The sequence below is a fragment of the Orycteropus afer genome, unplaced genomic scaffold (genome assembly GCF_000298275.1).
Source record: "Orycteropus afer afer isolate SDZICR_OR568_19922 unplaced genomic scaffold, OryAfe1.0 scaffold00069, whole genome shotgun sequence".
In the NCBI taxonomy this organism is placed as follows: Eukaryota; Metazoa; Chordata; class Mammalia; order Tubulidentata; family Orycteropodidae; genus Orycteropus; species Orycteropus afer.
The window spans coordinates 1,806,806-1,823,098 of NW_006921656.1; the positions used below are offsets into that span (position 1 = coordinate 1,806,806).

At 48.0% G+C, this 16,293-nt stretch overlaps 1 protein-coding gene across 1 annotated transcript in view; it reads left to right on the plus strand.

Annotated features, from left to right (window-relative positions):
* PTK2 (protein tyrosine kinase 2) overlaps positions 1-16,293 on the plus strand; it is a 190,187-nt gene that overhangs the window by 3,913 nt on the left and 169,981 nt on the right. Inside the window, exon 2 of the mRNA XM_042780908.1 lies at positions 11,382-11,608. Within this exon, the coding sequence (XP_042636842.1) occupies positions 11,382-11,608 (227 nt within the window). The remainder of the gene's footprint in view (positions 1-11,381; positions 11,609-16,293) is intronic.

A 16,293-nucleotide genomic window follows, 5' to 3' on the forward strand; every position in this document is an offset into this window, starting at 1 on the left:
GAGCAGAAGCACTCGTGTCAAACTGGGGTCCATTCTCACTTCACTGTGCTTGTAGGTTGTGTGTTTTGCTTCTCGTCTTCCAGTACCCATTATGGGGTGTTTAGCAGTGTGAGAACATTTACGGTGCTCTGTGGTCTGGGGACACTCAGGCTCACAGTTGGATTAGTTCACTGGTGATGCACATTTCTTTGTGTTTCACCTCGGAGGCTGGCCCTTTTAAAGACAGCTGTGGTTCTTACAGCAACTGAAAAGTTATGTGCAAAATGGAGCATTTAGTCACTGTTTTCAGCGTAAACATACTTGTAAAGTATTATCCCATTTGATTCTCATGAGAAAGGTTAAAAACATAAAACCAAACTCACTGCTGTCGAGTCAGATCTGACTCATAGTGACCCTTTCTTGGGTTTCCGAGGCGGTATCTCTTTGGAAGTAGATTGCCCAGTCTTCCTTCTGAGGAGTGGCTGGTGGGTTTGAACCTCCAGCTTTCTGGTTAGCAGTCAAATGCCTTAGGTACTACACAACCGAGCTCCCGTGAAAAGTAGGAACCATCATTCTCCTCATTTTGGAGGTGAAAAGATTGAGGCCCTTGGAGATGAAGTAGCTTGACGGTGGCTGCTCAGTTAGTAAATGGCGAAGCGGGTTCTGAGGGGTGTGACACTACCCCAGTGACCGGGCTTGCCTCCACTGCACAGCCACATGGAACCACATAAGGCCCCCTAGGCACTGCCTGCTTCGTGTAGTATTGGCATTTCAGTCCATGTTAGGAGAACCATGGCTGCTTATGGCAGATACTTTTCTTAGGGTCCATTCCTTCACTAAGTAAGCTTTTATTGAGCATCTATTATGTGCCAGGCCCAGTGTAGATACTTTGGGTATTCCAGTGAGCGGAAGATAACCCCCTCCCCTAATGGCATCAGTCTCCTAGAGAAGGGAGGACAAGGTTGAATAAGAGTGATGAGCATGGGAGAAAGGGTCCCACTTGGGCAGACGAGGTCAGCAATCAGAGGGCGGTCTCCTTAGTGTGGTCCAGGTAGGCTGCCCTGTCACGGTGCAGTTTATCGAAGACTTGAAGAAAATGGCGGAGTGAGCACGTGGCTCTCCGGGGAAGCAGGTCCTGGCAGGGTGCACAGGCTCTTGGAGGAGAAGGGCAGTTGGCGCAGCGGTGTGCCTGGGAGGTAGGCAGTCTTCGCTGCTCCCGATTCTTGCCTGCTCGCCAGTCTCCAGAGGCCTGGGATGAAGGCAAAGCCTGCCGTTAGAACCCTCCTAATTGCAGACAAAGAGGAGGCCTTAAAATCAGCTCAGTGACGACCAAGTAGTTGATCCTGTGGGCTTGGGACCATAGTCGCAGGGGACATCAAGCTCAATTGGCATAACATACTATACAAAACATTGTTCCACCTCCTACTTTGGCGAGTAGCGACTGGGATCTTAAAAGCTAGCAAGCTGCCATCTAGATGCAACGATGGGTGTCTCCTCGTCAAGAAGAAAGAAGAAAACCAAATGAATGGAAACAATCAGTCCTAGCAACTGGTACACCATCTGATCTGCAACCTATACAACTATGAGACTAGAAGAACTAGATGGTGCCCGGCTACCACTGTCATCCACTTGGAAGGGATGTAGGAGATCCTGCGTAGAGAGGGAGAACAATGTGGAACAAAACTCAAAATCATTTGGAAGCAAAAAAAAAAAAAAAGGGGGGGGCCAGGGTTGCTGGTCCAATAGAGCCTGGTGAACCCACTGAGACTATGGCCCCTGGCTGCCCTTCAGGTCTGGAATTGAACCCACACCTGTGGTTTCCAGCCAAACAGAGTACAGGCAAGTGAGTTAAACATTTACCTCAAGTAGACACACACCCTGGAGAGAACAATCATGGGAGAAGGAAGGGCTTCTTATGCACAGGGAGACAGCTCAGGGCGCAGAAGAGTGTGGAGGGATGGACCCTGGGAAGAGGTAACTATGGGAAGGAAGTGGGAGGGGAGCTGTTGTATTGTAAATTTTGGTCAATGACATGAGACAAAGTATATGTGAACTGCTGTATGAAAAGTGAATTTACTCTGTAAATCTTCACCCAAATCAAAGTAAAATTAAAAAAAAAAAAAAAAATCAGCTCAGTGAGAGGAAGCAAATTGGTCTGAGCTTCTGCTATAGCAGTGAGGGCCTACATTTTGGTTCTCCCAAAAATGGATCCAGTGGGGCTCTCAGGGCCTGGAAGCTTCTCTGGGGATTGCCTTGTGGTCCCCAACAGCTGCTGAGGGTTGCGGCCACCTGATCTGACAGTCTGAGGAGCTCAGGGACTAGTGCAGGAGGCAGATAAAAAATACGCTTATCTGGTATGTTTGTCTGCAGCTCCATAGTACATCACGTAACATCTCTATACACACACAGTAAAAAGGGCTAAATGTTCAGCCGAGTGAGCGTGTCACAGGCATGCACAGGCCTGGAACAAGTCACGGTGCCCGCCTGGCACACCGTAGCCAGCGGAGGATCTAGGTCCTGCCTCTTCCGTGTCCACACTCAGGCCAGAGTGATGCTGTGAAGTACCTCATCTGCCTCTCCACGTTGTCCCTTTCTGGGCCCCACTTCGAGTCACGTGTCCCAGCCCTGCGGAGTGATTCGTGTTTGTTTTCCGAGAGACCCTGCTGCGTCAGGCCTCCGGGTGCCCCTTACTCTTTACTGCTACTTCTGCTGGGAGTGCACCGTCCCTCCTTGCTGCGGGTGACGGACTCAGCGCTCCACTCCTGGGTAGGCCTCACGCCTCTTGGGCTCTCCTCTGGCACCTGTGCCGCTGAGCTGAGCCCTGGCTCCTCGGTGCCTCCCCTGGGCGCTGCGCACGCAGGCACACGCTGAGGTGTGGGAGAGGAGAGTGTGAGCTACTTGTTTGCAAACTTCTCGGGGGCCAGGGTCAGGTCTTAACCACCTTTTGAATCCATATTGTTTGACTTTTGAATGTCTGAATGAAAAAGCAGACTTAGGTGAGGTCTGGGACATGTTTCCAGAGGAGGTAACATTTGAATTGACTGAGGCAGACAGGACAGGACTGTGAAAATGCTCGGCGAGGCCCTGGGAGGTGCGGTAGCTGAGAGTGTTCAGGAAGCTTGTTTGTCCCCTGACTGCGTTTGAATATAGCAGTTAAGGGGACTTGAGGGGGATGAGCAGGCAAAGCTTTTCTTCGCCCATATCTCTCAGGGGTAAGGGGCTCCTCGGGAGTGGTCCAGGCCCTGTCTGCTCGCAGCTCACCCCTGCATAGTCCCCTGCCTCCCCTCAGCAGCTCCGTGTGTTCCTGGTCTGTCTCCAGCCCCACTGTGGTCATTGTGCCCTGTATTCACTGTGAGCCACAGGGTCTTGTGTCAGTACCTTGAACTCTGGGCTCAGAGTGCTTTGTCACAGGATGGATGCTTGTGTATCTGCTGGGGCCCTGCACACCCACAGTCCCCTGAGCCCTGAGCCGTCCTATCTCTAGTGCTTTGGTGTTTTACCTCCTGGTATCTGTACTTCTCTTTCACTGAACATCATCATTTATTAATTGTTGGCAAGTGTTAGTGTCCTGTGCCTGTGTCCCTAGCCCATAGCAGGTGTACGGAATAAACGGACTTAGGTGACATCAAGCATCCTGACTGAGGGGTGCCTCTGTCTGTGAAGAACGGAAGAGAGGTGGCAGGACAAAAGCAACGGTGAAGGACGAGGCTCAGTCGTAGGCCATGGTTGACCAGTGTGTTCTCTGCAGCAGGCCCACCTTTGGTGCGGGTGTTCTGACAGAGAAAGAGTGTGGCGGTGGGTGCTGTCAGGTCCATTCCCACTCCTAGCTCCACAGCGTTTCCTGGGTGAAAAGCTTTATGGGAGCAGACTGCCAGGCGGGTGGGTTGAGTGGGAACTGCCGACCTTGCCGTTAGCAGCTGAGTGCTTTTACCATTGCACCAGCAGAAAGAGAGTAATGGCTATTCCAATGCCTTTGTTTCTCAGAGTCTTTCACTCGTCCTCAGTATTGGAAGAAGAGGCGGCTGCTTGCCACCAGCGTTCTCCCTTTGGTGGGCGTGTTTAGGGCTTTCAGTCGGATGTGTGGCTTTTGCTCATGTATTACTTATTACATTCTCAGTGACTTAGGGTAGCCCTGACTCCTGCTTTGTAGTTATTGTTCCATGTCCCAGGGTTCCATCATTTAGGATTCCCTCCCCCCACGTGAACTGGTTTAGACAATAAATTATGTGGAAAACCTCCAGCATGTCCATGTCTGACCACCTCATGTGAACTTGAGCCACCCTGCCCTCATGGCACCCCGTCTCTGCTCCATCTTCCTCTGTAGCACTGACCAGCAGCTGGTTAATTTAGTGCTTTGTTTGCTTTGTGGGATGGTTTCCTGCCCCCCCAGTGAGATTTGTCTTCAGGGAGCTCAGCAGCCTGTCCTGGGCCTGTGCTATATTCTCAGGTCTGACACACAGTAACTGCTTAACCCGGAGTGAATTAATGAGTTAAATCAGCTCGTGTGCTTGCAGAAACAGCAACTCATAGAGACCCCTCATTGGGTTTCTGAGGCAGTATCACTACGGAAGTAGACTGCCCAACCTTCCTTCTGAGGGTTTTTATTGTAGATGCCCTTTATCAAATTGAAAAGGTTTCCTTTTCCTAGTTTTCTGAGAGTTTTTTTTTTTTTTCTTTTTAATCATGAGTGGGCGTTGAATTTTATCAAATGCCTCTTCTGTATCTGTTGAATTGATCTCTTTTTTAAAAAAATTTGTAGTGTGGTGAATGGAATTGTGAGTATTCCACCAGCCTTGCATTCCAGGGGTAGATCTCATGGTCCTCCTGTGTTCTCCTGTTTGGATTTTGCTGGACTTGCAGTGCTGACTTCTGTTTAGTGTTTTCGTGTCTGTCTGCATGAGGCTCTTCTGTCATTTTTTTATAATTGTCTTGGTGGGTTTTCATGTCAAGGTTCTGCTGTTCTCATAAAATGGGTTAGAAAGTGTTGCTGCTTTATGTTCCCTTTATATGATTCATTTATATAAAGTTTAAGGAAAAGCTGGTCTCTAGCGTGATAGGGCAATAATTCCATCTGGTAGTGGATGTTCAAGGAGACAGGAAGACAGAGCAGCGGTAGACACGTGCTGTGTCTTGATCTCGTGGTAGTCCTGAGAACTGAGGGGAGTTGTGTGTGTGTACGGCGTCACTTATGCACACATGGTAGAAGGTCATGGAGTGGCCCCCTTGTGGTATGTATATCTTACTGTATGTAAACTACACCTCAGTCAAGAGCTGTTAAAAATAAGGATATGTAAACATGTCGCATTTAACATTGCATTTCTGAAAATCAGACATTTTTCATGAAAATCTGCCTTGGAGTCTATTTTGCATTATTTTGAAAATGAAAAACTGTGTTTATTAACTGGACCTTTAACCAGTTTCCTAGAACCCAGTTTAAAGCTTAGCACATGGACAACAAGCTATCGTGTTAAGATTTAAAATGCTTGGCATAGAATACTGCTGCCTGACTCCCAGGCACTGTGGTTTGACAGTTGCGGTGTGGAAAATAGCATGTTGTTCACTCGTTGCTGCATTACAATAAGTAAGACAGCATTAGATAAATATTCTAGGAAAAAATGTGGACAAACAATAAAAAGACAGTTTCTATCATAAAGTGAGGAGAAATGAGGCGTGTGCAGAAAGTAGAGGAAGGAGGGTGGGAGAAGGTGGAAGTGGGTGAGGGATGATGCTGATGAAGGAGCAGCGTGGGCAGAGTGAATCAGAACAAGTCCCAGCGCTGCTCAGCCATGTCAGCATGGTGACAGTGCCACCGAGGCTGGATGCCGGGCTCCCGGGGGACGCTTCCGGGTGGGAACGTGGCAGGCCAGACCTTTGCCTGCCTGCCCGCCCACGGCCTCGGTTGTAGCTTTCTTTGGTGGTACTGTGAGAGGATTGGGGTATTGGTTGAAGAAGCCCTTTCAGTGCCGGGGACATGCGTGGAGTCCGAGTGCTGCAGATGGTTAGCACGTTCAGCTGCTGACTGCAGCAGTGGGAGGTTTGCGTCCACCCGCGGTGCCTGGTGACCGACTTCGAAGAATCAGCCCATGGGGTACAGTTCCACTGTGACACGCATGTTGAGTCGGGGGCCTCCCTGGCATCTGGTTTGAGTTTAATTTGCACATGTTCTGCTTTTCTTACTTACTGTCTGTGACCCTAAGATCCTGCCCCTCTCATTTGGATTGTGACTTGGGACTCTTTCATGCCTCTTTTTGTTTACAGTTAGGAGCTCTGGTAGCATAGTGCCTAAGTCATTTGACTGCTAACCAGAAGGCTGATGGTTCAAACCCACCAGCCACTCCTCAGAAGGAAGACTGGGCAATCTACTTCTGTAGTGATACTGCCTCGGAAACCCACGGAGGGGTCGCTATGAGTTGGATGCGACTCGATGGCAGTAAGTTTGGTTTGGTTTGGTTAAGTGCACTTTCCATCCTATACATCCTGACACCTCCCCGCAGGATTCTCCCGCCTGTGAGTGTCTTGCTTCCCTGCTGCTTGGGTTGCAGCATGTTGGCATTCGCACGTGCTCCCCAGCTCACAGTCTGTGCTCGTAGCTGTGCCTGTATTGGCTGTCACTTTTGCACACTCTTAGGACTCATTGTGGAAGTCATACTCTGTAGGAACCCTTCGTGACCATGCCCTGCGTCCGGACTGCCCCTGTCTGCAGTTGGTCTTTCTCATGAGTGCCATGGGGTCAGGGCTGATTTCCTGTCTGCGCTCTGCCCTGAAGGCCTAGGAGAGTGACTTTGATGTAGTGCCTCGTACGGTTGGTTTCTTTTTGAAGAAGTAAAAGATGAACTTGTTGGTGGAGAGTAAATAAACACCCTCGGGACTGTGTGGTTGGTGGTTTGATACTAGTGTCATAAGAACACCTGGCGTCTCGCTCTCGAGAAAGTGCAGGTTCTGATCCAGTGGACTTTCCCAGCCGGTGGTGGGTGGTGCCCGCGCACTGTGGACCGTCCTTGGAGGGGCATCTGGTGTGGGGGGGAGCCCACACTTGGGAGCCTGCATGGGAAGGCTGGGTGAGCCTGGACAAGCTGCTTCACTGCCCAGGGCCTCAGTGGCCTCACTGTGCAATGCACTCGCTAATCAACCCCCAAAACCAACCCCAGGCCCAAACCTACTGCCGTAGGTAGATTCTGACTCCTGGCGCCCCTAGAGGACAGTAGAACTGTCCCATAGGATTTCCAAAGTTGTCAGTCTTTACGGAAGCAGAGTGTCTCATCTTTCTCCCATGGAGTGGTTAGTGGATTTGAATTGCCAATTGGTTAAGCCACCAAATGCCTTCACCATGACGCCACCAGAGCTCCTGTAATAGGTCCTACCAAGTAGGGTTGATGGGTGGATAAAATGAATCAAATGAATTAATTGATGTGAATTGTTCAGAAGCCTCCTGCCACAATTTTTTTGTTGTTGTTGTTATGTGATGTCGAGTCGGACCCGACTCATAGTGACCCCTCCTTGGTTTCTGAGGCAGTATCACTATGGAAGTAGATTGCCCCATCTTCCTTCTGAGGAGTGGCTGGTGGTCCTGCCACGTAGTAAATACTAATCAGATGTTTGCCACTGGAGTCGATGTTCTGCATGCCTGGGGTATTACACAGTGCTTGTCAATTCTGCAGTCCCTGCATGTGTTGATGCATGGGTTGATGCTGCATCCATGTGGGAATCGTGAAATCAGGAATCCTGCTCCACTGTCTGCATGAAAACAGGATGGTGACCTGCTGAAAGCCTTAACAGTGACTGTTCATAGAGCTGGGTTTAAACTGAGTCCTCCTGCCCCTGCCTCACCATGGGCAACACCACCCTGTAAGAGTACTGTGCAGGTCTTTGTGTGCTTTTTGTTTTTACCTAAGTACTGGAGTTGGACATTTTTAAGGGACTGAATCGTTAACCTGGTGAGCATAAGTCTGTGGAAAATACTCACCGTCGTCAGTAGCTATCGAGTCGGCCCCTACTCTGGGGACCTTCGTGTAACAGAGCCGAACAGGACCAGGCCCTGGGCTGTCTTCGTGATCCCTGGCCTGCTTGAGTCCAGTGTTGAGGTCACTGTGTCATTGCATCTCGTTGAGGGTTTCCCTCATTTCACTGACTGTCCGCTTTACCAAACCTGACACCCTTTTCTAGTGATGGGGGTGTCCAAAGTAGGTGACACGAAGCCTTGCCGTCCTTGCTTCTAGGGAGCGTGCTGGCTGTACTTCCTCCAGGGCTGGGCTGGGTTGTTTTTCTGGCGTCCCTGCGTGGTCAGCACCCTTCACCAACACCAGGATTGGGGTGTGTCGGTTCTTCTTCCGTCTTCCTTTGTCATTGTCAGCTTTTGCGTTGGTGCCTTCTGCTTGAACCTTTAGTCTTTCAAGGGCCCAGCATTGGCACATGCAGTGCAGGGCGAGGCAGCTGTCAGATACCTGTTCAGCTCCCGTCGTGTATGTCCTGGTTGTCCCAGAGGGGCTTTCTTGAGCCCTGCCAGCATGTTTGGGGTTAGGACTTTTCTCAGTAGGAGTTTTGGTCTTGCCCACAGTTGTCCCTTGTACCCGATGGCAGCTGCCTGTCACTTGTGTTTTTGTTGTTTTGTTTTCACCTGTTTGTGTCTCACTCGCCTGCTGAGCAGTGAGTTCACCGAGGGAAGGACCTTTTTTTAATTACCATCGTTTTTTGAATCACCGGTGTCTAGTATGTACAGTCACTGCTCAGTGAATTTTTATTACACAAAAAACTTCTGCAGCAGCTAAAAGTTTTCAAAAGTAGGTTGTGAAGCATGGGAGAAAGAAGGGCAGCTTGTGCACAGGGAGACAGCTCAGGGGGCAGGAGAGTATGGAGGGATGGACACTGGGAAGAGGGAGGAACTATGGGGAGGAAGTGGGAGGGGAGCTGTTGCATTGTGGTAATCTGTGGTCAGTGACATGAGACAAAGTATATGTGAACTGCTGTATGGGAAAGTGAATTTGCTCTGTAAATCTTCACCCAAACCACATTTAAAAAAAAAAAAAAGTAGGTTGTGAAATTAGCACAGTGGGATGTCCTGTGAGATTTCCCCACACATGTAAAGGCTATGATACAGCAGGGTGAAGGTAGGTTACTGATGGCAACACAGTGACTTTTTTTTTTTTTTAATTTTATTTTGATTTGGGTGAAGATTTACAGAGTAAATTCACTTTTCATACAGCAGTTCACATATACTTTGTCTCATGTCATTGACCAAAATTTACAATGCAACAGCTCCCCTCCCACTTCCTTCCCATAGTTACCTCTTCCCAGAGTCCATCCCTCCATACTCTTCTGCGCCCTGAGCTGTCTCCCTGTGCATAAGCAGCCCTTCCTTCTCCCATGATTGTTCTCTCCAGGGTGTGTGTCCACTTGAGGTAAATGTTTAACTCACTTGCCTGTACTTTGTTTGGAAACCACAGGTGTGGGTTCAATTCCAGACCTGAAGGGCAGCCAGGGGCCATAGTCTCAGTGGTTTCACCAGGCTCTATTGGACCAGCAAACCTGGTCCCCACCTTCTTTTTTAATTTTTTTTCCTCCAAATGATTTTGAGTTTTGTTCCACATTGTTCTCCCTCTCTATGCAGGTTCTCCTACATCCCTTCCAAGTGGATGACAGTGGTAGCCGGGCACCATCTAGTTCTTCTGGTCTCATAGTTGTATAGGTTGCAGATCAGATGGTGTACCAGTCGCTAGGACTGACTGTTTCCATTCATTTGGTTTTCTTCTTTCTTCTTGACGAGGAGACACCCATCGTTGCATCTAGATGGCAGCTTGCTAGCTTTTAAGATCCCAGTCGCTACTCGCCAAAGTAGGAGGTAGAGCAATGTTTTGTATAGTATGTTATGCCAATTGAGCTTGATGTCCCCTGCGACTATGGTCCCAAGCCCTCAGGATCAACTACTCGGTCCCTCTGGGTAGCTGGCTGTGACCAAGTAATGACCACAACCTTGCCCCTTGTCAGCTCTACTATACACCTGGGAATTCTGATCACTCACATAAACTTATAGGACCATTGTCTGCCAACCCTATATATGATCTTGGATACACTCCCCATTTAGACATACCTAATTGTTTAGCCTGTCCACCTATCTATCCGTCCATATACCCCTGTTTGCCTTCACTGACAACTCAGTACTGTATATGCAAAAGGGTTCATATTTGTTGTCTGTACTTCCCACATACCTCTCTATGACTTTCTCATCCTCAATGGTGCCATATTGGTCACTCCCATTCGGTACATTGCCCTTCTCTTCACCCAAATCAATATTTATTACTATCTATCTAACAGAGTTCCCTCCCCTCCCCTCCCACCCCTGGTAACCAACAAAGAAAATTTCCTCCAATAGATAAACCTTTCCTTAAGTTTCACAATAACAGACTTATACAATATTTGTCCTTTTGTGACTGACTTATTTCACTCAGCATAATGTCCTCCAAGTTCATCCACGTTATGCGGTGTTTGCAGATTCTACATTATTCTTTAGCGTTGCATAGTATTCCATTGTGTGTATGTACCATAGTTTGGTTATCCATTCCTCAGTTGATGGACATCTAGGTTGTTTCCATGTTTTGGCTATTGTAAATAGTGCTGCAATGAACATCGGCATGCATATATCTGTTCTTGTCATGGCTCTCACTTCTCTAGGGTATATACCTAGTAATGGGATGGCTGGGTCAAATGATATTTCTAATTCCAACTTTTGAAGGAATCTCCATGCTGCTTTCCACAATGGTTGTACCATTTTACAGTCCCACCAGCAGTGCATGAGAGTCCCTATCTCTCCACAACCTTGCCAGCATTTGTTATTTTCTGTCTTGTTGAACTTTGATACTAGTGCTGGAGCAAGATGGTATCTCATTGTTGTTTTGATTTGCATCTCTCTAATAGCTAATGATCATGAGCATTTCTTCATATGTTTGTTGGCCGCTTGAATATCCTCCTTGGTGAAGTGTCTATTCATGTCTTCTGCCCATTTTTTAATTGGATTGTTTGTCTTTTTGTTATTGAGGTGTTGGAGTGTTCTATAAATTCTAGAGATAAGTCCCTTGTCAGATATGTTATTACCAAATATTTTTTCCCAATCTGTAGGTTCTCTTTTGAACACAGTGACTTTTTGACAGAACTGAAATCAGACTCCTTGTCTCGTGATAGTTTGTTTAACAGATGTTTATTATGCTGCCATGAATCAGGTGCTCTTCTAGGGGGGGATCCAGTGGTTGTCCTGGTAGATTGTGTCTCTGGCCTCGTCAGGCTCACCTCATACCGTACCTTCTGCAGGTACTGTGACATTAGAGTAGTGTTGTTACTGTGAGGGTCCATGTTGACATTTTAATGGGTCGACCTTAAGTGCCCCACACTGAAATGGTTTTCTTTTCTTACAGAATATGACAGATACCTAGCATCAAGCAGAATCATGGCAGCTGCTCACCTTGACCCAAACTTGAATCACACGCCCACCTCAAGTACTAAGACTCACCTGGGCGCCGGTATGGAGCGTTCCCCTGGGACGATGGAGCGAGTGTTAAAGGTCTTTCATTATTTTGAGAGCAATAGTGAGCCAACCACGTGGGCCAGTATTATCAGACACGGAGATGCGACGGATGTCAGGGTAAGTATAAGTATGTCTCTCCAGGATGCACTGCAGGGTGTGGCATGTGTAGACATGATGAAGTATTACGTTTCATTTAACCCATCAGAGACTTCCCATGTGATGGAGAGGCAAACTTTTTTTAATTTGTATTCTTTATTCAGCTAACATGTCACTGAGCAGAATTTGAATTCTTGTAAAATGTCTTAGGAAAATAACAAATGAATAATCATGTTATTCATATGATGCCAATAATTCATTTACAACCCCCCCTTTTTTTTTTTATCTCTTTGAAAGGTATGAAAAAAACAAACCAATAAAAATAGCCTTTGATATTTATGAAACAAAATAATAAATTTCCAGAAAGTAATTTTGGAAATATATGCATAACTCAAATTTGGATATTTCTTCCAAAACTGTTGGATGTCTTATGTATGGTAGTCACAGTGCTGGGTTCTGGGGATATGAAATCCCCCCCCCCCCCCCCTCCTCCTTTGCATGGACCCCCCCCCCCCCCCCGTAAGGTCCTTGCTGTGCAGTGTGCGTTCTGCAGGGGACAGGCATCCATGGCTAATTGTAGTACGTAGCAGAGAGTGCTTCGCTGGCGTCCTGTACTGGGTGACATGGGCACGTGGAGCCTAACCCCTCATTGCAGGAGTTAGGGCTGGAAGGGGTTTCCTTTGGGTTGTAGGGGATAATAACAGCTAGTGACATGGAGCTGGGGGACTGGAGCATGCCAGGTGATGAGAGCTGGTGATATGGGGGGCTGGGGGACTGGAGTACCCCAGGTGATGAGTGCTATTGATATGGGCCTGGGGGACCGGTGCTTCCCAGGTGAGGTATCAGTCTGTTTCTGGAAGTAAGGATGCAGAAGGTGGCACTGTGATTTCTGAAAATGGCATTCAGTGCAGAGACCTTCAGAGTTGATGCTAGTCATATGTAACAGAACAAGCACCACTCCCCCAGTCCATATTCGTGGTTAATAATGAGACGCATTGCCCCCCAGGTCCATGTTCACTGTTAAGGATGAGCTGTGTGCCCTCCTCCCCTCCCCCCACTTGATCTTGGTGGTTGAGGTTGAGCTGTGTGTCCAGTGATGAGAAGGTCAGCTGTGTCCTGTTTTCCCCTCCTTTGCACTAATGAGATGAATTGATGGCTCCTCTTTAAAAATACTGTGTCTTTACTATTTTAAAGCCAAAGGTTTTAGTGGAGTTTTGATTTAAGGCTAAAATAATGCATTTGGATGACATGTAATTTTCTTTCACCTCTGTGATATAGCACTGTACTGACTGACGGTTGTAGATCGATTTTAAAGGAGAGTTACTGATTGAGGAGGCAAACGTGCTAATATCTATTCACACAAATGGAAATAGGATGGTCTCTCTGAGTTTTTATGAAATTGCTGGCGTTTTCCTAGTGTTTCGTTCTGTGTTTTACATTTGAGACTGCAATCCCTTTTGAGTTAGTTTTAGTATGCAGGTGAGGTTCAGGTTAAATTCATATTTTGGTGTGTGGATGTCCATTTGCTGTCAGCACTTGAAGTTTGTCAGCTCGAATGGTCAGCTCTTGTGCAAGCCGTAGGAGCTGTCAGAGCGGGCACCCAGTCTTCTCAAAGAGCATGGGGCCTCTGTTGTTAGAAAGAATGCCAGAGGCTAGGTACAGGAGCCATGGGGTTGGAGTCACAGGTCTAGACTTTGTCATTGTGTCTTGGGTTTTTCACCTGTCCTCATTTTTTTTTTAGATAGTGTAAAGGGAGAGTTACTGATTTAGGGTGCAAATATGTGTTAATATCTATTCACACAAATGGAAATAGGATGGTCTGAGTTTTTTTAGATAGTAAAATGAGGTAGGCATTTTTTTTTTTTTTGGTGGCAGGGGCAGAAATTTTTAGTGTTCTTTTGCTAATTCTGTTTCATATTTGGTAACTAACGTCTTTGTCACTGCAGGTCAGGGTTTCTCACCAGGCACTCTTGAGTGTCCCCTGGAGCACTGCCTTTGCTCAGGCTTGAGAAAGTGGAACACTTGTCACTTTTACCAAGTTAGGTCCATTCAGTCATTTTTAGTTACATTTGGTAGATGCCCAGCGTTTGCTTGATGATGGGGCTACGAAGACAAATACGACTGCCCCCACGGTGTTCGTGGGTAGTCTGGTCATTGGCTTTATAGATACCTGAGGTCCAGTGTGATGAACACCACGCTGAAGTATTAGGAGAGGCAGCAGGTTGGAGCACTTCTCGCTTGGTAATGAGATGGTTTAGGAGCCCAGTCTCGTCCCACACACTAGCTGCCTGAGTTTGAGCAAGGAAGTGGGTGAGGAGGAGCTTGGGGGCATGAGTTGCCAAGGAAGGTGGGCGATCTGGATCATGAAAGGGCCTTCTTTTCCCAGGGAGGTGTTCTGGCTTCATCCTTCCCACAGGAGGTTGTAAAGTGGAGAGCAGTGTACTACTTGGGTTCAGGGGGTATGTGATTGGTCCCATTTTACAAATGAGAGTGGAATCTCAGAGAATATAAGTGCCATAATGTCATGCAAATTAACATGCATGTTCTGCACCCGGCACCACCCCTCAGGGAAGTTCCTGTGTGCATTATTTATGGGGGTGCCTTATATGTGGGGAAGTACAGTGATTTGTCCAAGATGACATTCTCAGTTGGCAGACCAGAAGGCAGACCCTGGCTTGTCTGGTCCATAGTCTGTACTTGGCGTTTTCTATCATATCAGTGCTGGGCTGCTCAGGCCTTCCAGGTGCTCCCCAGCCCTGCTGTGATGGAAACTGGTGCCACCCAGGAGACCATGGGACCATTCTGGTGCAGAGTAAGTGTTCCAGAAGAGCCCGACTCAGCAGATGGCTGAGGAAGATCAGCACCCTGAGGAGCACAAAGCCAGTAGAGGAGGCTTCACAGCCAGTGCAGAAGGAATTGTTCAGTAGGAGCAGAAGTTGTAAGATCCCCAGAGAAAACAGAGCCACTTAGATGACTGCCAAAGGGACAGGGAGGCACATCTTCCAACCTCCTCTAACCCCATAAGAGGAGGACAGAATCACCATCAGTACCCAAGGCCTATTCCTGTGAGGCCAGACATGCTGCCTCCCTCCAGCCCTTTCACCAACCCTGGCACCAACCGTTCCTCCTACAGCACCCACCTCTCTACTGGGTTTGATAATTCTCTGCAGTGGCCACACAGAACTCATAGATTATGGGGTTTATTAGGGAAGCACCGGGCTACAGTTCAAGTTCAGGAAAAAAAAAACACTCAGTTTCCCTCAGCCTGCCGTCTCAACCAACAGTCTCTCCCCCAGCAGTGCATGTCTCTCGGTGTCTCTCTCTCAGCAATGAATGTCTCTTGGTGTCTCTTTCTCAGCAGTGTGTGTCTCTCAGGAGTACGTTTCCCTCAGCAGCATGTCTTTCTCAGGCAGCAGTCAGAGAGACTTCTTATGCCTCTAGGAGGGCTCCTTTTTGAGGCTGGCAGAGTGGCCAAACTAACCAAACCCAATGTCAGAATTCTGTATACCTGAGAGAGAGCTAACTTCCCAGAAAGTTACTTTGTGCTGCTCCCAACAGAAATACCCAGATGGATAACTAGCAATCAGGAGCTACTCAGTTCATGGCAAATTCCACCACGGAGTTTACAAAGACTGATGGCTAGAAAAGCCATCCAGGTAATTTACTATACCATAATGAATAAGACAAACTTACAAATCATGAATAAGAGGTGTGTGGGGAAAAAAACAGTCAGAAAAGAAAAATAAAATTGGTGAAAAGCACAGCCGAGAAGATGTGCTAAGCAGGAGAGCAGCCACAGCAGCAGCAGGGGGATTGGTGGGTGCTGACAGTGGTGGGTCTCCGGCAGAGCAGCCCGGAGAGCACGAGGCCATGGAGAGACTGAGGGAGGGATAACGACCCGGAAGAGAGGCTGAGTTCTTCCCGTCCTTCCTGTTGTTGTTGTTGTTGTTGCGTGCCGTCGAGTCGGCCCCCACTCACAGTGACCCCTCCTTGGGTTTCCGAGGCAGTATCACTCCGGAAGTAGATTGCCCCATCTTCCATCCAAGGAGTGGCTGGTGGGTTTGAACCGCCAGCCTTCTGGTTAGCAGTCAAGTGCCTTAGGCAGATGCAGCCAGAAAGTAGATCAGAAGCAATATGTGAGGAATGAACAGCCCAGAACTACCCTACAATTAGAGAGAGCCTGTGCATAGCAGGTTTAAACGCGGAGACAGTGATCAGAAAGCCTGGTCTAGAGCAGCTCCGGAGGCGAGGCAGGATGTGCTCCGGGCGGCTGTTGAGGCCTGGCACTAACCGGGAAGCAGATGCCAGTGAGAGTATCCTCATGCTGGGACACTGACTTGTGGAAGGAGATAGAACAGCCGTCTCTGCGTTGGGCTTTGATCACTACTGTGAGCAGTGAGCAGTTTTCCGGTCGGGAAGTGAAGCAGCAGCCCCTCAAGGTGCAGTCATGAGAAGCTTCAGGTATCATGTATCGTGGGCATCATGAGAGACTCAGTCCTGAAGACATTGAGACTAGGCATTGGAGAGGAAGGAGGGCATCCTGGGATATGGCCCCAACATGAACATCACACAAAGAAAAGCCCTCAGGAGAAAAATGCTGTCACATAAAAGATGCCACCTGAAGGTGGCTCTCGTTACGTACGAGAGTGTGTCCATGACATGTTTTATTCTGAATGTTAAAAATAATTGAAATAAATTAAGCTAAA